This window comes from Mustelus asterias, chromosome 8 (assembly GCF_964213995.1).
Source record: "Mustelus asterias chromosome 8, sMusAst1.hap1.1, whole genome shotgun sequence".
Taxonomy (NCBI): Eukaryota; Metazoa; Chordata; class Chondrichthyes; order Carcharhiniformes; family Triakidae; genus Mustelus; species Mustelus asterias.
The window spans coordinates 80,932,340-80,952,935 of NC_135808.1; the positions used below are offsets into that span (position 1 = coordinate 80,932,340).

The 20,596-nt window shown below is 41.5% G+C and overlaps 1 protein-coding gene across 1 annotated transcript; it reads right to left on the bottom strand.

The window, feature by feature from the left end:
- Nucleotides 1-3,298: 3,298 nt before the first annotated feature.
- On the bottom strand, nucleotides 3,299-19,291 carry LOC144497298 (actin-related protein 2/3 complex subunit 5-like). The gene is made up of 4 exons (XM_078218339.1): nucleotides 19,016-19,291; nucleotides 5,661-5,732; nucleotides 5,193-5,369; nucleotides 3,299-3,727 (listed from the first exon to the last, which is right to left on the bottom strand). Exons 1-4 carry the CDS (start codon nucleotides 19,163-19,165, stop codon nucleotides 3,665-3,667), a joined length of 462 nt encoding a protein of 153 aa, XP_078074465.1. The 5' UTR covers nucleotides 19,166-19,291; the 3' UTR covers nucleotides 3,299-3,664.
- Nucleotides 19,292-20,596: the final 1,305 nt, after the last annotated feature.

The window sequence follows — 20,596 nt, forward strand, 5'->3', positions numbered from 1 at the left end:
ATCAATGAGAGAGAGAGAGAGAATTGTTAAAAGTTGTGAAACTTTCACTGTTTGGACTAATGTTGCGACTTGGCTATTTATTATTTATTCGTGTGCATAGTCCTTTTGCTTGATACTTGCAGAGGTGTTTGAGTAAAATTCATTATACACAGTGCTGGTTGACTGAGTCCGCAGGATATTAGAAATACCCCGGACCACACTTGCACATCTTTGGACTGTGGGAAGAAACCGAAGCACCCAATCCATGCAGACATGGGGAAAATGTGCAAACTCCATACATGACCCGAGGCCAGAATCAAACACAGGTTCTTGGTGGTGTGAGGCAGCAGTGCTAACCACTGTGCCATCCCTTATCTTGTTTACCTTGTGCAACAGGTCTGAAGAAAGTACCTGCTGCATCCTCTGCCTCCCCAACAACAAAACCCACCACAAACACCCAAATAGAACTCACACGAGACAAGAAAGTATGGACTAGGGAAATCTGACACCTTTTACTCAACCAATGATTGCTGTTATAAAAACAAACTGCTGGATACACTCAGGTCTGGCAGCATCTGTGGAGAAATGAGCTTTTTTTAGTCCAATATTAAACTTCTTCAGAGGAATTTGAAGTTCTGAAGGGTCTCAAGTGGATAGAGCTGTGAAGAAGGCCTATAGTGTGTTAGCTTTTATTAACAGGGGGTTGGAGTTTAAGAGCATGGGGTTATGCTGCATCTGTACAGGACCTTGGTGAGACCACATTTGGAATATTGTGTGCAGTTCTGGTCACCTCACTAAGAAGGATGTGGAAGCACTGGAAAGAGTGCAGAGGAGATTTACCAGGATGCTGCCTGGTTTGGAGGGTAGGTCTTATGAGGAAAGGTTGAGGGAGCTAGGGCTCTTCTCTCTGGAGCGGAGGAGGCTGAGGGGAGACTTAATAGAGCTTTATAAAATGATGAAGGGGATAGATAGAGTGAACGTTCAAAGACTATTTCCTCGGGTGGATGGAGCTATTACAAGGGGGCATAACTATAGGGTTCATGGTGGGAGATACAGGAAGGATATCAGAGGTAGGTTCTTTACGCAGAGTGGTTGGGGTGTGGAATGGACTGCCTGCAGTGATAGTGGAGTCAGACACTTTAGGAACATTTAAGCGGTTATTGGATAGGCACATGGAGCACACCAGGATGATAGGGAGTGGGATAGCTTGATCTTGGTTTCAGATAAAGCTCGGCACAACATCGTGGGCCGAAGGGCCTGTTCTGTGCTGTACTGTTCTATGTTCTATGTCTTATTGAACTCGAAAGGTTAATTCTGTTTCTCTCTCCATAGACGCTGCCAAAGAGTTTATCCAACACTTTGCTTGGATTTCGGATTTTGAATATCTGCAGTATTTTTTTATTTTTAAAACAAAACATTTAACAGAAGCATTCAAAGCCACCAATTAGCAGTGGCAATGGTCAGGATTGGACACCAGCAGAACAACACGTGCATCAAGTGAAGCAACGGACTGCGAAGAGGGGGCTGCGGAGGTCGGAAACACATTTAAAAGGATGGAGTTTCACAAACAACAAAAAAATCAGAATTCCATCAAAAAGCACAAATTTCTCATCGGGGTTTGGGGGGGGGGGGGGGTGGTTGGTTTGTGTGTGTGTGTGTGTGTGTGTGTGAGAGATGGGTGAGCCGATAGGCTGAGTGGATCCATAAAGGAGATACCCCCTTGCTCAACAACATTCCATGCAGCTAAAGCAGCCATTTTTTTCCACCTTGCCTGTGTCTCCCCTTGCTGTTGATAAAATAGGAATAGAGGTCAGGAAGAAGTCCTTAATTGGCTACTGAAGGGTCTCAATAGGCACAACGGTGGGTGGGTTGCCTGATGCCACCTACAAATATTTGAGACAGGTTGGGGTGATGGGAGGCCAAACAAAGTCACTCTTCCCACAAGGAGGAAGAAATTAAAGTATTGAGTGACACCCTGCACTGACACAGACTTTAAATCAAGCCCAGTTTGTTCCTGACACCGCCCGTATAAAAGAGAACTTGGCCATGTAATAAGAAATTGCACCAGTATTTTAATATTTCATCTGTGGCAATTTGATTAAAATACTTCCAATTGTAATAGTAATTACAAGTTTAAAATATTGGTTCCCCTTTTTAACACACTTGTTTCCAGCATTTTGTTTGGATCCACTATCAAAACACACATTTCACGACCAATAATAGGGTGCTTCATAATTCAATGATTTTTCAGACTTCCCTGAACCAGAGTTGATATTTTAACTTCTGCTTAGTCCCTGTTCACTGTGCTACAATAGACATCATCACAATGGTCAGATTCTAAATCACTTAAGTTCTGAAACAAAATGTCAGTGACAATAATGTTTAAATATAACACTAAACTGTGCTCCTTAGTGAGTCTGTTGTAATTGGGAATAACTAGATGTTGAACCTCGGGGTTAACAAGGTTCAGGAATAAGAGGGGGTGGGGCAGGGGTAAGGATGGGGTTGGTGGTGGTACTGGGCATGGGAGTGGAAAACTACCTAACGAAAGGCATGAACCTGAGAGACGCACAAAACAGCTGATCCACTTTGCATTTTCACTGTGAAACCAACATTTTTTTTAAAGTAGTGATTTACTTTCAATTAAACATTAAAATTCACCATCAGTTCGGTGCACTATTTTGAAATAATTGCAATAGTTATTGGACTGAAAATCCAATTGACAATTTCCACTGTATATTTTAAAATCAGTAAAAGCATTGTGTTTAAGTTTCATTCTTAACATAATAATTTGAAGCATTATTTAGATATTCTGAATTGATATTATGCCAGACAAGTCTGCAATACCTAGATGAGATCATTGCTGATCTGATAGAAAAACTGAGAGTGACCACTGCACTGCAAACGCCTGGCATATTAATGCAGTAACTGATTTATTTGTTCGCTCTGTACTTCTCATGCAATTCTTAGTTTTAATTTAAAATGCATCTTCAAAAAAAAGTGAAAGGTTTAATATCGCCCCTATGGGTTAACAGGAAGCAATCATTGCCAAGGTCTGTTTATATCACACTCACTCCTCATGCCAGTTAGAATAGCAGCACGTTAATTAACCCCCAATATATTGAAACTTCAATATTTTCTACTGCCATTATCAACCAAGACATGATTTCAAACAGAAATATTCTGGGTGATTTTATATGCTTCAGCTATTATCACTCAGCTATACATCCCAGCTTCAAATTTAAAATGCTCATGAACAGCTAGCTGTGTGTGTGGCCAAGTGCATCTGAATGCATCAAATTTTAGTCGACGCATCACACATTCATATACTGTACCTTTATTCAATTAAACATTTAAAGTAAAAAAGGATTGTTTTCTGCAAAGAAAAATCTCCAATTTTCTGGCAAGTATTTTTTTTTAAATAAAACCGCTTCAGAGATGTTCTTGTTCGGATACAAAAATGTACTAAATACTGAGTTTATAAAACCAAATTAAAATTGTATCTTTGATTCTGGTTAACAGACACATGAACAGAGATAATTACATATACAGACTGGTCATAAAAAGCAAGCCAATTTTTTTTAATGAAAGGAGATTATATGACTCCAGTGTTGCACAAACTGGTTCTTTTGGTCTCGGCACCAGCAATTCCTCTGTACCAGACAGCTGCTCTTGGTTCCATCACTCAAACAGTTTTCCGCGCTGTTAGAACTCGCACTACAGATCCCACTCCTCCAGCTGCTAACACCTAAGGAACAAGATATACAAAGTGGTAATGGCTGTTTCTACCATAATTTTGCTTTGAATTTTAGGCTTTAAGCTTTTGTGGAGTTGGATGAGGGAATGAGAAAACTGGTCATGGGATGGAGGTGCGGGGAAGAGAAGTGGTAATGAACCCTCTTCAAATCAATAATTTCCCCCGTGGGGTGTAATGATGGAACAGGAGGCAGGTTGGATGTATTTGACAGCACATTAGAGGAAAGCAATCATCATTCATGACAGCCACAATCTACAGTGGTGATCAACACAGGCACAGGAAAGGCTGCAGGAGGCATGACTCATATCACACCTTTTACAAAGAGAGGCTCCGTTTCCTTGACCTTTCAAAAGAGAAGCACTTCCATAGGCTGCAACTGTCACATTAGGTGATGGCAGATATCTTCAGTCTCCTGGAGGAAGACATGCACCCTGCTGGACATGGTAGTCTACACATTACAAGTAGTTATAAATAGTGACTACCACCTTCAATTTTTTCCTGCCCCTGGATCCTTCTGGGACAAAAGGACTGAAGGCAGAGAAAGATCAATGAGCTCGTCACCCATTTATGGATGAGGAAAACATGGGAGAGGAAAACATAGAAGAGGATGATGAAAATGGAGCCCGCAGCGCCAGACCAGCCACTTACACGTTGCTGCTCATGATGTCATGGGTGCAAAGATTCACCTAGTGAAAAACACAAGGAACAAAATCCTGCAGTCTGCTCTTACCAGCAGGGTCATCCCACCCAACCACCTGCACTAAACAGTCCTTTAATCCACATCGACCCACTACATATGCACCCAGTGGGTCTCATCATATACCAACATTCAGTATGAAACTAGGGAAAGAATAAATTAACACTTAGATGCTGATACAGATGGACAAGACATGGAAGCAATACTAATCAATATATTTTGTGGCATCATTCAAATGGAAACTTCTTATTTTGTCAAACATCCACGATCACACTCTTGGTGAATGATAATTTCTTGAACTTTTGCTTCTTATCACTTCTACATTGTGTGTTGTTCATTCTTTGAGGTAGAGATAGGTTGCTCTGGTTCCTGCCTGCTGAGATGTTTTTGATGTCTTTCATCAATGCCCTCTGGATTTAGCCAAAGACTCCTCCCAAATACTGTTTCTCATCATTCACCTTGAACACCTTCAATTTCTGTTTGTACATGTTCGTTTTAAATATAGAGCCATGGCAATGTGCTTCACATCCACTGCACAACTTAGAGACACAAAACCCAGAAAGCAAAATAAATCGGTTGAATAAAGCTGCTTGTTTAACTGCCAGCTTTCTCCCATGCAAACCCACCTCCCTACCCAGGAACAGCCATCGTATTAATGTTGTGGCCAGTTTCCCCAGAACCTTCCAAGTTGGGCTATACTCTGGTGTAGAAAATGCAATGGTATCATTCGTACATTGATTAAATATATACTCCACCAACCTTTTCATGCCACTGTAGTAAAATTGCACTGCTATTTTCTGATGGCTTTTCAAAACCTTTGTAGATGTACTTCATCAGGAGGTCAATGCTATTTTTGTCAAGGGATTGAACAGCCTTTTCAATATCATTACTTTTAAATGAAGTCAAAACTTTAACAACAGTAGTTTCTGCCCGATCCTGTTAAAGAGAAAAATAAACTTCATCAATGGTAATATTATATTTACAATGGTTATCAACTGAATAACACTTGTATTTCTTTGCTTTAGACAAGAATTGAGCAGGGGCATCAAGTCACTACCTCTGCACAAAATAGCTTGTACTGGTTGACAAACTAAGTTAGATCCCTAGATTTAGTAAACCAAAGCAAATCAGTAGAGCGAAAAGTTATATGGAATACTTTCAACACGACCTTCCTCTGCCTCCTTCCCCACCACCTTGCCCTCAATAACTCACCTCCCTCAGCCTTACCTTAACAGCTTGATTCTTTGTATTAATTGGGGGATTTTTCAGTGCTGCTTGGAGAGCTGCATTCAGATTTCCTGTGCAGGGATATTAAGGATCATAACAGATTTCATATTTGACCATAAGAATACAGGACACTGAAGATTATTCACCTTCTTATTGACATGGTGCTATGAGATCTTATATGTCTACTGAGAGGGCAGCCTTAGTTTGACGTTTCCTTCAAAAGTTGGCACCTCTGGGATTGTGCTGACACTCCCTCAGCAGTTGAGTGTTAGTCTGGATTTTTGCATCGGTGTCTCGGAGTGGGACTTGAACTCAATCTTTTGATCAGGGGAGAACAATGCTACCAACTGACTCAAGCTCACACACAACGCAGAATAAAAAGCGACAGGCTTTTCTTATTGTCTTGCTGTCTACAGATACTAATACACCACATCACCAATAGATCCAAAACCATGCTCACCTTCAATGTTGAAGTTGAAAATATCTCTCAACTAACCAACCTTCAATATTCATCAGCTATGACCAATATTTGGTGCCAGATAGTAAAACAGCAAATTTATTAAAATACTGTTTAACATATTTTAATATTGAATCATTTGGCAATTGCAAAGTTTCTTTTCAACAAGGGGCCGTAAATTTACCCTGGCAAGGAACCTCAGAGCACCTTGAGGGACCATTGATCCAGAAGCAGTACAGCAAGGAAAGTTTTTAAAATGACCATATTCAAAGCGGTTTTAAAGGGTTTCAATCAATTGTAAAGGGATCAATTGTAATTTTCCCGGATAAGAAATACTGGTCCATGTGACCTGGTAACCCTTGACTTGGAAGTCAACAGGAAGGAGATTAAGACAGAAGGCGTGTGGCCGGACAGACAAGGGAGAACTACAAACAAAAAAAATTAGAGGACGGTTGCAATCAGCACGCAGATGCAGCCACAAAGAGAAAGCAGACAGAGACCGAAAGAGTAACATAGAATTCATGACAGAAGCCAGGAAAGCTGTATGAAAAGGTCAGCTTTCTGTTTGGCAGCAAGGAGAAAAATAGAATTTCAGAAGCTTCTGGGGAAGCGATGTATGAGCGAGCTAAAAGGGACTCATTTCCTAAAAAATGTTGTGAATAACTCTGGCATACAAAAGAGCTAAGAGCTTGCTTCAGAGAACCAGATTGTGACCGTGGGTGTTGTTGCCACTTTTGCTACCAAATAAACCTGTTGGACTTTAACCTGGTGTTGTGAGACTTCTTACTGTGATTGCTCCCCTACCCAAGAAAGACTCCCTTATTGCTACTCGCTGCTTCCTGTTACTTAGCCAATCCTCTATCCATGCCAGATTTCCTCCATACCATGAATTCCTATCTTGTGTAGTAGCTTTTGGTGTGGCACCTTATTAAATGCCTTTTGAAATCCAAAAATACAACATCGGCTGGTTCTCCTCTATTTATTCTGGCTGACATCACCTCAAAAGAACTCTAGTAAATTTGACATATGATTTCTCCTTCATGAAACCATGCTGGCTCTACTTGATCAGATTATGACTTTCCCAACGTACTGCTGCTCTCTCAATAATGAAATCTAATATTTTTCCAAAAACTGAAGTTAGACTAACTGCCCTGTAGTTTTCTGCATTTTGCTTCCTTCCCTTTTTGAACAAGGGTACCATATTGGCAGTTTTCTAATCCTTTGGCATAGTTCCAGAATCCAAGGATTTTTGGAAAATGACTATCAATGCATCCATAATCTCTGTAGTTACCTAGAACCACAGAAAATTACAGCTCAGAAACAGGCCTTTTGGCCCTTCTTGTCTGTGCCGAACCATTTTATGCCTAGTCCCACTGACCTGCACTTGGACCATATCCCTCCACACCCCTCTCGTCCATGAACCCGTCCAAGTTTTTCTTAAATGTTAAAAGTGACCCCGCATTTACCACTTTATCCGGCAGCTCATTCCACACTCCCACCACTCTCTGCGTGAAGAAGCCCCCCCTAATATTCCCTTTAAATTTTTCTCCTTTCACTCTCAACCCATGCCCTCTGGTTTTTTTCTCCCCTAGCCTCAGCGGAAAAAGCCTGCTTGCATTCACTCTATCTATACCCATCAAAATCTTATACACCTCTATCAAATCTCCCCTCAATCTTCTACGCTCCAGGGAATAAAGTCCCAACCTATTCAGTCTCCCTCTGTAACTCAGCTTCTCAAGTCCCGGCAACATCCTTGTGAACCTTCTCTGCACTCTTTCAACCTTATTTACATCCTTCCTGTAACTAGGTGACCAAAACTGTACACAATACTCTAAATTCGGCCTCACCAATGCCTTATATAACCTTACCACAACACTCCAACCTACTTTAAGATCCTGCAGTGCAAATCATCACATCCAGGGGGCTTATCTTTTAACCCCATTAACTTGCCTAAAACTAATTATCTGATGATGGTGACTGTTTTTAATTCCTCTCCTGTATTTATTTTACTTTTTCTGCGATCCTTATAGTATCCAATACAGTAAAGACTGGTGCAAAGTATCTATTTAACTCCACTGCCATTCCCTTGTTCCCCATAATTGCTTCCCCAGTTTCACTTTCTAAGAGGCCAATTCTTTCTTTTGCTTCTCTTCCTTTTAAAGTACTTAAAAAAGCTCTTATTGTCTCTTATTTCTCGCTAGTTTGCCCTCAGTTTATTTTCTCCTTCCTGATTTTTTTTACTCCATCTTTGCTGCAATCTGAATCTAGCCAACATTTCTGGTCTACCAGTGACCTTTGCCATATTATATGTTTCCGCTTTCAACTTAATACCTTCCTTAACTTCCTTGTCTATCTACGGTAGGCTCTTCTTCCTCTCAGAGTCTTTCCTTCTTATTGGGATACATCTTTGCTGGAATTCATGAATTATCGCTCTAAATGTCGAGACGATTGTATCACTTCTGCATTGTAAGGATATTACATTCAAAGCCGCCATTCTGATGCTCATCCAAACATTTTCAGTGGCAACATCCAGTCGCTTGAGTTCCTAAAGATTGAATTAATTCAACTTTTCCACAGAAATTCAGATAATCAGAATGCTCAAGTGAACAGACAGGTTATGATGTCTGACCAAAGTTAAACAACTCAATTCCACATGGATGATACTGCCGAGTGTATTTTACATGTCTACTTATTAAGAGATTTAATATCTGACCGCCTTTCCACATCCAAAAATACACATTTCCACCAGAAATTAAAATTACTAGTCCAGAAACAAAGACAGCTATTTTGCTGACTCTCGCAAACAATCTGAAACATTTCTCTGACCAAGATTCCTTTGAATAGTGATCTAAAACTACTCTTAAATTCCATCAGTAATTTATCCTGAAAAAGACAGGCAATGGTGTTCTGGTATGTATGGATACAAACACAGGGGACCAGTCAGCTTAACTCAAGTCAGGAACTGACTCACCCAACAAAATCGCTCCAAGTTGATGCATGAGGAAGCAAACCTCATGTCTTGAGAACACAACAGTTCTACAGCTTCAACACTGCACACCACAAGCTGAGGCTGTAATATCCAGTATGGCTAGGAATAGGCAGCTGCAAGTTCACACTGTACCACCTACAATCACTTTCCAAACATCCCCAGTTTACCACTAAAGCAATCTTTAAATCAGGAGCTGACTTGGAACTATTTATTACTAAACAATATACAACGGAATCCATAGAATTACGTTGGATATATAGCACACAGCACTGAACAGGCCATTTGGTCCAACCAGTCCATGCTGGAGTTTATGCTGTACTCAGCCTCCTCCCATCTTTCCCCAACTAAACCTATCATCCGAGCCCTCGATTCCTTTCTCCCTCATACGTTTGCCAAGCTTTCCCTTAAGTACATCTATATTATTTGCTCACCCTATGGTAGAGTTCCACTGCACCATGCAGTATACAACTCCCGACGCTCCGTGACACATTAATCCAGCACAAATTGCACATTAGCACACTGATCTGTAATATGCAAAACATACGTACACACGGAATAGAATAGTGCTAACTCAATTTTCTAAACAGAGAGACTGGCCAATTATTTCAGTTATTCATTGTATGTGAAGCACTGAGATATCTGTGATGTATGATTTGGCACATTATCAATGCCTAGTTCTCATTTTGACATTATACCCATCTACTCAAGTGAAATTCCCAGTAATCTTTTCATTCCTGGTTTTGAGGCGGGCAGTTGGATTGTTACTGGTGTATTAAATTGGGGTGGAAAAAACTTAAAAAGTTATTTTAATACAACAATCAAGAGAAGATTTTTATTAAGGTGTTGCTCCTGTTCTCCTTTCCCCCTCACTCCCTTCCCCCCTCTCTCCCACCCTCCCTCACATTCTTGTTGAGAGACAACAAAACTGTTGCGTTATAACTCCAGTTTCTGCAGGGTTGAGTGACAAATGATAATTGGATAACGTGCCTGGAAATCTTCCTCCTGAGATTAATCACATCACCACCTCACTGGAAAAAATGTTTCAAAATTCTAATTTTAAACCACTGTACTTAATTAATTCTAGATATATCCTCACAGAGGCTTAGCATCAAATACAGCAAGTAAGGAAACGATTATGATTAAAAATAAAGAATGGATTGCAACTCTGGGCATGCTAGAGAGAAAACTTAGGTTTATAAATTCACATCAATTTATCCACATCAAAATGTTGTTAGAACTTCAGCTTCCAAATCAAATATTCTTATACTGAGTCATATAATAATGAGCAAAGGTGGTCATTTGGGCCAATGTTAGCTCTTTGGTAGTGCTCTTCAACAAATGTCACTGTCCCACTCGATCCCATCCCCTCCTCTCCCCCCACCCCTCCCCGCCATTGCCCTGCAAATGTTTTTCTTCAAGTACTTACCCAATTCTCATTTAAAAGTTTTGTTTAAGTTGCACACATTAGCCCTTCAGGCACTGCATTCCTGATCATACAACTCACTGTGTAAAGAATAGTTTCTACATGTTGCCTCAGGTTCTCTTGCCAATCACCTTAAATTTGTCTCCTTTGGTTACCAACCATTCTGCCACTAAAAACAATTCCTCCTTATTTACTCTAGCAAAAATGTTGATGATCTGAACACCTCTATCAAATCTTCTTAACCCTCTACTCTCATAACTGAAGTTCCTCATTTCCAATGCAGTTGCAACAAATTTCTCTGCACTAGCGCTAAACCTTTGACAACCTTTCTGAGGTGTGGTGTCCTGAATTGAACATAATGGTAGAGGCCTAACCAGGCAGTCACCTCTCTTCATTCTTCCTCTTGAGATTAATCACATCACCATCTCACTAGAGAAAATGTTACTAAATTCTCATTTTAAACCATTGCTCTTAATTCATGTGGATACATCCTCACAGAGGCTTACATCAGATACAGCAAGCTAGGAAACAAACTGATTACATTTAAAAATAAAGAACATTCAACCTGAAAGCAGGCAGAAAATTTTCAAGTGAGCTTAGTGTCATAAGCTGGAAAAGGGAAGCCACGAATGGTGGACAGAGTATTAGCCAAAGAGCAACATTACCCAGAATAAAAGCATTCATGTGTGGAAGTTATGGTCACTTGCAGTATGTGTCTACACATCACAACACCCAAGTCCTCATTTGGCACCACTGACATCACTGGTTGGAGAGACATGTTTCATACACCCCATAATCTAAAAGATAAGTGGACGATTCCCTTTCAAAGCAAGGAAATGGGTCATCTGAAATCGTCTTGTTCCACAAGTCTGATTACAGACATTTCTGCAAGTCTCAAATTTCAGGTGGCTATATAACCATGTTTACAGCACTTCAAGCTTTTCAAAGTACTGAATATTAACTTGACTGCTGCCATTACTGAGACACATCAGTAACTACTGCTCCCAATTGTATTGCAAAATACGATTCGTATTTATTCAATACCTTGCATCTGAACAAAACCTCAAAGCAATTACAATGAATTACTTTGAGGTTAAATTAATATTCTGTAGGCAAATAATCCAGCTGTAAAAAAAAGTCACTGATAAGAGGGCTCAGGAAGAAGCCAGGAGTAAAGGTTGCAAAGCAATGGGAGTCAATAGGGAATCAAGACTTTTGCTACAATAACTGGGAATATTTTTAGGGAGTTAGATATACCCTCTCTCTCTCTTCACACCCTCCATTTTATACAGCTTACAGATAAGCAGTTAGTTCAGAATTACCTGCCTCAAGTGACCTTTCACCCAGAGCGTCAGTAGAATTTATGTTGTTATTCAAGGTGAGTCAGAACATTGACGGGTCTCTGAAAACTGCTCGTTGCTTCATGGGTTTTAAGTGTAACCAATTTGTTGAACTGGAATTTACTTCGAAAGCTTAACAAGTCAAAAATGGAGGCAGAATCATGTGAAGATATTAGGAGAAATAAGCAAAGTTTGGTCAAGGTGGTTTACTTTGAAGGAGGATCAAAAGCTCGTCTTAAGACTGGGTGTCGGCCAAGCAGTCTGAAACACTGATGTTAAGTAAGGTGGTAGCTAGTAGACCTGGGTGTCAACCTACATGTCACACAAGGTTTTAGAAGATATCGCCAAGGGACAGGTCATAGATGAGAAAGAGAAGTCAAAGCACAGATTTGGAGGCGATTCCAGAAATAACAGTACAGGGTGGAAAGAGAAGCTGGTTTGGAAGAATGCTTTGAAAGATTGGAACCAAGTGAGAGCAGTCCCTATCAGCTGAACAATTAAGGGATAGGGGCTACAGAAATATTGAGCAGTGTACAGGAACTGCACCATAGTCACAGTCAGATTGATGTCTGTAGTGAAATCCTGCTTTATATTGAATTACTGGCTGAAAACCCAAAGTTGATTTTTTAAAAGTCCAAAGTCACATTCCAGTGACTTGGAATCATAGTCAAAGTCATAGTCGCAGTACCTGCTACATTTCAATCTATTGAAATGGAGACAAGCTGCCTGCAAAGCTGCACCAGACTTTTGACATTTCCAGGGTAATCAGAGGTAGACTGAGGATTTTTTGAAGCTAAAAGTGACGGCCTTCAGCACAGTCCTGAGTTTCCGCGATACACAGCAAGCAATGATCTGATCTGAGTAACCATTACCTCACAGGATAGCTCTTATGTGCCCAATGTCAGCATCAAGCTTGCACATTGTGCAAATGGTTTGGGCCTTATCAGCAATGTTGTGAATAAGACCATTTAAATAATAGGTGAATTTCACACTGCTATAACAATAGCAACAAAAAATGATGTTGACCACTAACAGGATGCTTCTGTCAAGCCAAAAAGACATACTGCCCATTACACAAATGAGTATTGTGGTATAAGAATTTCAGTACCAGTATGAAGTTTGGTAAGTAGGCCATATGTCCCAATGACTGGCGGATCATATCAAACAGCACACAAGCAGTTTGTGTCATGTGTCCAAAATTAGATGTGATTCTGTGGTTGGACAATATTTGCTAAATAATTCTGAGTGTGCTAAGAATTACATTAGTAACCAATTTAAAATGATCAGTCAGGTTCGCAGTGTGGCTCACTTACATGTGCTAGAAGTTACATTTATTAATACACAGGGCCCTGTCTTTTGCAGACAGAAAAAATATGTACACATATTGCAACTTTTCAACTGAACAAGATAGACGATAGCCATGCTCTGGTGCATTCTCCATGGCAACGTCTCTGCCATTCAGAGTCACTTGCCAACCAATCCGCACTCTCTTCTCGTTCAGTATAAATTGATTCTTTTACATTTGGTATTCTTGTGAATTGTACTGATGAGTGCAAGGTGAAAAGTTTCAATGTCTTTTTTTCAGCAATATTCAAGTTCTATACTACCAGAAACTATCCTCTTTAAAAAGAAACCTTGTCTCGTGTCTTTTGTGGTCATAGAATGCAAACAGTTGAACAATCATTGAATTGGCAAGTACCTCTGCTTTAAAAGAAAGCAGTTGTGGCCAAACGAGGAGAGGGAAAGGAGGGAAGCCATTTGACCTCTCCTCACCTGATCATAACACTATTACACAGTTTGTGTTGCAGCAGCAGTGGAAATATGATAGCAGAGATTCATACATGAACTGACAGGAGACTTGAACGTGGACATGCTGCTGCTTCCCAAATTTAAGGGCTTTGGGGAGGATCGGGAATGTAGTGATACAGTGACAGTTTGCAAGAAATGAAAGGATTAAGTGTGTTTTTTTGTGGAAACGGGCAATGATAGGAGTTTTGAAAGGAGTCAATATCAGGGGAGAGGGAACCATTTACAACGTCAATTGGCCAGGACATGGTTTTTTTGGGGGGGGGGGGGGGAATTGGGGGAATGGTTGTAGTTTGGGACTGGAAGGAAAGGTGAGAGCAGGTGAGGTTAGGCATCATCAATTCAGTGGAGTTAAGGAGGTTGGAGTTGGGTCTCACAGAGAAGATGAGCTGAGAGAGAGAAATTAATGAAGGACCAAGGATCATAACTAAGGCAAGGGGAAGATTTAGATTGGTGGACAAACAGAGGGGAGGCAGCAGAAGCTGCTGAATGGTCTCATTCTTAGTGACAAAATAAGTCCACAAGTTCATCATACTCATTGGATGTGGCAGAGGTTTAAGCAACTGGTTAGTAATGGAGAAAAGCTGGGGATTATTTTATAAGGTGCTCTTGGAGTAATTTGCTATCAGAAGTTAAAAATTTACTGCGTTTCCAGTTGAAAAGCTACTGTCAGCACAGGTACAATGGGACAATTAGTCACCTCCTTTGCTGAAATAGCAAGATTCCTGGAGAAACTATAGATCAGTTTACAAAACTGAAGTAGGGACGATCTACATGCAGGCAATATGGAGGCAGCACATGAATTTCCTTTTCAAAATAGTGACATGCAAGTGTGGAACTTCGCTATTCAAAATTAGCTGGGTTGAGGTTAAGGTTGAAGATCTTGCCAAGATTTTAAAACATTAAGCAGATTAGGCATCAGTAACCAGGAAAAGATGGGGCTTTCATTAGCCAAATCCACATTACTAATTTAGAAACATCAAGACCTACTCAGTGGCTATAAAATTATGTTAACTGTATTCTATCTACTCAGATATTAGACAATAGGCTTTCTCCAATAACCACAAACCAGGAGTCTTAACTTTATGAAACCCAGTGAAAATATAGTGTTCTACTCAATTCACTTCCACACTTTTCAGTGCAAATTATCTGATGTATCATCGAACTGAAACATTAACTTTATGTTCCCCTCTTTGCAGATGCTGACTGATCTGCCGAGCGTTTCTAGCACTTCCTGTTTTAATTTCATATTTCCACTATCTACAGTATTTTGTTTTCATTTAGCATGAATTCAAGCTTGGGTGTCAAATATATCATAATATACAGACAAGGTGAGTCCTCTGAAAGCAGCAATATTACACATTTTGTACCTGAATGTCAAATATGTTTGCAGATCTATTCATAGAAAAGTTCGATTACAAAACCTTTTGACCTTTTAAAAATTATGCCTATAAATAGTTGAGGAAATTAAACACCGGTATGACAAAGCAGCCATTTTAGGCAAGGCTTAACAAAATACTCAACACTTTAGGCAGCACTGTTAACACTGTGACAAGTTTCTGTCTGTATTATATACCCATTATCCAACTTGTTTAGCAGGCAGTTTGGCATCTGTTCAACACACTTCCAAGTTGCTGAACCATCTCTTCTAGATACTCACCACCATATCATCAACATGAACAAAGCTGCAAAGTCAGTAGCCACTGCACTAACATTTGCAACCAATAATTGCAAAATATTTACATCCTACCATATGATCATATTCTGAACAATATGGCAATGCTGTCAGGGACTTCAATTCTGAATCCCCCTACGATGAGCACATTCTGAATTGCTATTCCAAAGCAACACAGCAATCGGCAATCATTTGCAGATTAATACAGTTCCATCAACTCTACTTCACGAGGGTAGAGATATTTGACTATGGCAGGTATCAAATAATGAATTGGCTCGGTAGTCAACGGGATGTGCAGAGCATGCACTTTTCAGGGAGATCACTGGATCAAGAGCAGGAGTGATAACTCATTGATTTTGCCCCTGCTTCTAATCCAGAACTAATTATGGTGTCATTATCACCCAACCCAAGAGAAGTTAACTCAATAAAGATGGAGATCTTGAACTTCCTGCTTTCTAAGGTTCAGTACTGCAGCAAAAATAAACTTTTACAAAACTAAACAAGTATGTGGAAAATGAAGTATAAATTTTGAAACCCTGTAGTTTGACAACATCTGGAATACTGAGAGAGGTTTTGGTTTCCATATTTTAGAAAGGATGTACTTGCGATGAGTGGCTTAGTGAATTGGGCTTATATTTTCTGGGGTTTATGAGAATGAAAGACAATCTCATTGAACACTACAAAATTCTGAGGGGTTTGATGGGGTGGACACATTGTTTCGCCAGTAGGGGAGTCTAAAACGCAGGAGCAGTCTCAGGATAAGGGATACAGCACAGAAAAATGCCCTTTGGCAATCACGCCTGCGCCAGTCAAAGACAAACCACCTAATTATCCTAATCCCATTTTCCAGCACTTGGTCCATAGCCGTGTATGCCTTGGCATCGCAAGTGCACATCTAAATACTTCTTTGAGGGTCTCTGTCTCCAACACCCTTTCAGGCAGTGAGCTCCACACTTCCACCACCCTTTGAGTGAAAAAGATTTTCCTCACATCCCCTCTAAATCTCCCGCTGCTTACCTTAAATCAATGCTCCTTAATCATTGATCCCTCCACCAAGGGGAAAAGTTTCTTCCTGTCTATTCTATCTATACCCCTCATCATTTCATACATCTAAATCATGTCTCTCCTCAGTCTCCTCTGGTCCAAGGAAACCCCAGTCTATCAAATTTCTCTTCATAAACTCTGCAGCCCAGGCAACATCCTGGTAAATCTCCTCTGCACCCTTCCCAGTGCTATCATATCCCTTTTATAATGTGGATTCCAGAACTGCTTATACTGCAATACTCTTGCTGTGGCCTAACCAGTCCTGCTCTTAAACCCTGTGCCTCAGCTAAAAGTCATGTATACCATATGCCTTCTTAACCACTTTATCCATCTGTCCTGTTACCTTAAGGGAAAGTGTACGTGCACACCAAGGTTTCTCTGATCCTAGGTGCTTCCCAGGGTTCTGCCTTTTATTATGCATTCCCTTGCCTTTTTAGCCCTGCCCAAGTACATTACCTCGCACTTATCTGGATCATTTTAGCACTGAGATGAGGAGAAATTACTGCACTCAAAGGGTTGTGAATCTTTGAAATCCTCTACCTCAGAGGGTTACAGATATTCATTGAATATATTTAAGGCTGGGATAGACAGAATTTTGATCAAGAGAATTAGGGACACGGGGAGCAGACAAAAATTACCCAAAATGAACGAATATGCGTGTGTATTTGGGGGGGGGGAAATGCATGGATACATCCATGTTGTCTTTTTATAATCCTTTTAAAAAAGTCTGTTGAGGTTCGTGGTGAGAGCCTTGCACTGTTTTCCACATAAATACTGCACAAATTGATATCTTCCTCCTTCTGCATGAATGACAAAAATGAGTACTTCCTTCATCTTGAGAAAAGCAATACTGCAACCACCTCCTAGCTCCAGCCCACTTCCTGACAACTGAACCCAACCGAGCATCCCAATGTCCTGTTTGACCTCGAGATGAACTTCAAAACCCACATCTCATCCATCACCGAGACTACATAATTCAAGTTTTATATCACACTCCTACACTGGTCCTAACATAAATGAAACTTATTTATGCCTTGATGCTCCTGCAGTTACCTCGAGAGCTTTGTTATTGGTTCACTCTTATTTCTCATTCACATGGTGCTCCTCTATAAAATCACCCAAAAACAGTTCAAGTTCTCTACGTACACCAGTTCTATTTAACCATCAGCCCTCTCAAGCTTTTCATTGTCTGTCTGACGTACAGTGCCTGATGAGCAGAAATTTCATCTAAATATAGGAATACCAAAGATATTGTTTTGGTCCCTGCCACAACCTCTGTTCCCGAGCCACAAACTCCATGCCTCTTCCTGGTAACCATCTGAGGCTGCGCTAAGCAGTTCAGGAATTCTGCATCTTTTCTGATCCTCATTTGAGCTTTCAACTCCATATCCTCTATCACCAAGACTGCCACGTACAACTTGGTAACATCACCTGTTACCACATACCTCAATTCATCTGCTGCTGCTTAAACCTTTATCCAGGCCTTTGTTTGCTGTACATTTGATTACTCCAATACTCTACTTCCTGACCAGCTTCCTACCTTGCACCCACCTCAAATCTGAGCTGATCAAAAACAGTGCTGCCCAATTCCCTAACTCATACCATTCATTCATCATCCGTGTTCACTGACCTGCACCAACACTCCTGTTCTGGCAACACCTTGGCTTCAACATTCTTATCATTGTTTTCAAATTTTATGGCCTTGCTCTTCACTATAACTGAAACCTCTTCCAACTCTACAAGATCCCTGGACTCCTCCAAGTCTGATCGAGTTCATTTCTGATTTTTCACTTCTTCACCATTAACAGCCATGCCTTCAGGCTGCAAGATCCAGAAATACCCTGCAGCTCCCTCTGTTCATTTAAGATGCTGCTTGAAGCCCACCTCTTTGAAGGAGCTTTTGGTCCTAATGTTTCCTTAAGTGGCTTGAAATTCTGTAAAGAGCTTTGTGACATTTTACTACATTAAATGCAAGTTGTTAACCAACTTAGGATTTCATTTATCCAATATAATGAACAGCTTCTCATTAAGTTCATACAAAAAAAATCAAATTTTCTCAAATGCTTACCATTTAAATCCCAACCAGCATTAAGTTCCATGCCTATCACATTTACCCTCACCAGCTTGTACTGAAACATATCGAAGCACAAAATAATCTTTCCACATCCTCACCCCTCCCCACCTCGGAATCTCCTGCTGTACCTTTTGAAGGACTACAGTCACCTTGACCCTAAACTCTGTGACATGCCTGTCCTTTAGTGAGTAGTCTGAATCTCACCGTTGCTCATCACTTGTGCTCCATCCTTTGAATGCAATAATTCGCACTGTGCAAATACAAGGTTTAAGTCTCTCAAATAAACAAGTAGTACTTTGATTAGGAAAAGGCAGAAGGTGACATTAAATGCAGAAGCACGAAGTAGACCTTAATGTTTAAGAGCCGTTAAAGTGGAAGCAAAGACCACACCCAGACCACAGGAAAATGCAGCCGTCAGGGGAGTTCCAGCTCGGGGCCTGGGAGCCGCCCTGAGCGCTCCCCAGCCCCGGCCCGGGGCCCAGGTACAGCCCCGGCCCTCCCTCAGCCTCACCCCCCCCCCGGCCCCAGGCCCAGCTCAGGAAGGATATTGCCTGATGGAAGCGTCCACCTCGGCCTCGTCAGGTCCCAGCTGGTTGTCGCCTCCCTCCTCCTCGTCCACGTAGTTGTTCTCGTCGTAGTCATCGACGTTAACCCGGCGGAACTTGGCGGCGCTGGTGTTCTTGGACATGTCGGGCATTGAGTGGAGGGGCGGGAGGAAACAGGGAGCAGCTTCAAACCCGCACTCAGGAGCCTCGCCCGCCCAAGCCCAAAGTAAACCGAGGCCGGCGCTTCCGCACAGGGAGGGGCCAGCCACGCGGCGCGCGCCGCCCGCGCGTACCCTCCGGGGCGCGTCCCTCCCCCGCATGCGCGCGCCACGACTCCTGCGCGCGCGCGCGCCGCCACCCAGAGGCAGCCGGGTCACGTGCTGTGGTGGCCAGGCTAAGTGTTGGAGGTTTCCTGCTCACACTTAAGTGTCAGTCAGCTCTGGGTCAAAATGGTTTCAACCCACCCACAAACCTGGCTCAATAGAATTATGATGTGGAGATACTGGCGTTGGACTGGGGTAAACACAATAAGAAGTCTCACAACACCAGGTTAAAGTCCAATAGGTTTATTTGGTTGCAAATGCCACCAGCTTTCCGAGCGTGCTGCTCCTTCGTCAGGTGACGAAGGTGACCTGACGAAGGAGCAGCGCTCCGAAAGCTAGTGGCATTTGCTACCAAATAAACCTGTTGGACTTTAACCTGATGTTGTGAGACTTCTTACTATCAATAGAATTACACAGAAGGTGCGAATCTAGAGTACAAGTCCCAGACATGCACCAGTCACTAAAAGTTTTGCCACAGGTCAGCAAGGTAGTAAACATTACAACTCAAGCCCTTTATTTCTACTGGGGTAGAATTGTAAAACAATGAGGAAAGTTATGCTAAACTTATTGTTTAGACCACACTTCAGAGTACTTTGTACAATTCTGGTCACCACATTAAAGTAGTTTTACAGCACAAAATAAAGAAGCCCTTTGGTCCATTGTGTCTGCACCAGCCACCAAGCAGCTATCCTAATCCCACTTCCCAATACTTGGTCCACTGCCTTGTATGTTGTAATGTTTCAAGTGCTCACCTAAATTCTTCATAGAATCAGAATCTACAGTGCAGAAGGAGGCCATTTGGCCCATCAAGCTTGCGCTGACAACAATCCCACCCAGGTCCTGTTCTACCCCCATAACTCCACATATTTACTTTCCTAGTCCCCCTGACATTAAGGGGCAATTTATCATGGGCAATCAACCTAACCTGCACATTTTAGGAGTGTGGGAGGAAACCAGAGCACCCGGAAGAAATCCACGCAGACATGGGGAGAACATGCAAACTCCACGCAGACAGTAACCCCAGGCCGGAATCAAACCTGGGTCCCTGGTGCTGTGAGGCAGCAGTGCTAACCACTGTGCCGCCCAAAATAAACGGAGGCACAGTGGTGCAAAATTCTTAAATGTCATGAGGGTTCCCACCTCTACCACCCTTTCAAGAGATGAGTCCCAGATTCCTACCACCCTCTGGGTGAAAAAGTTTTTCCTGAAATCCCCTCTAGAGTAACTGATATTATTTGATATTAAGCATCTTCCAAAGGT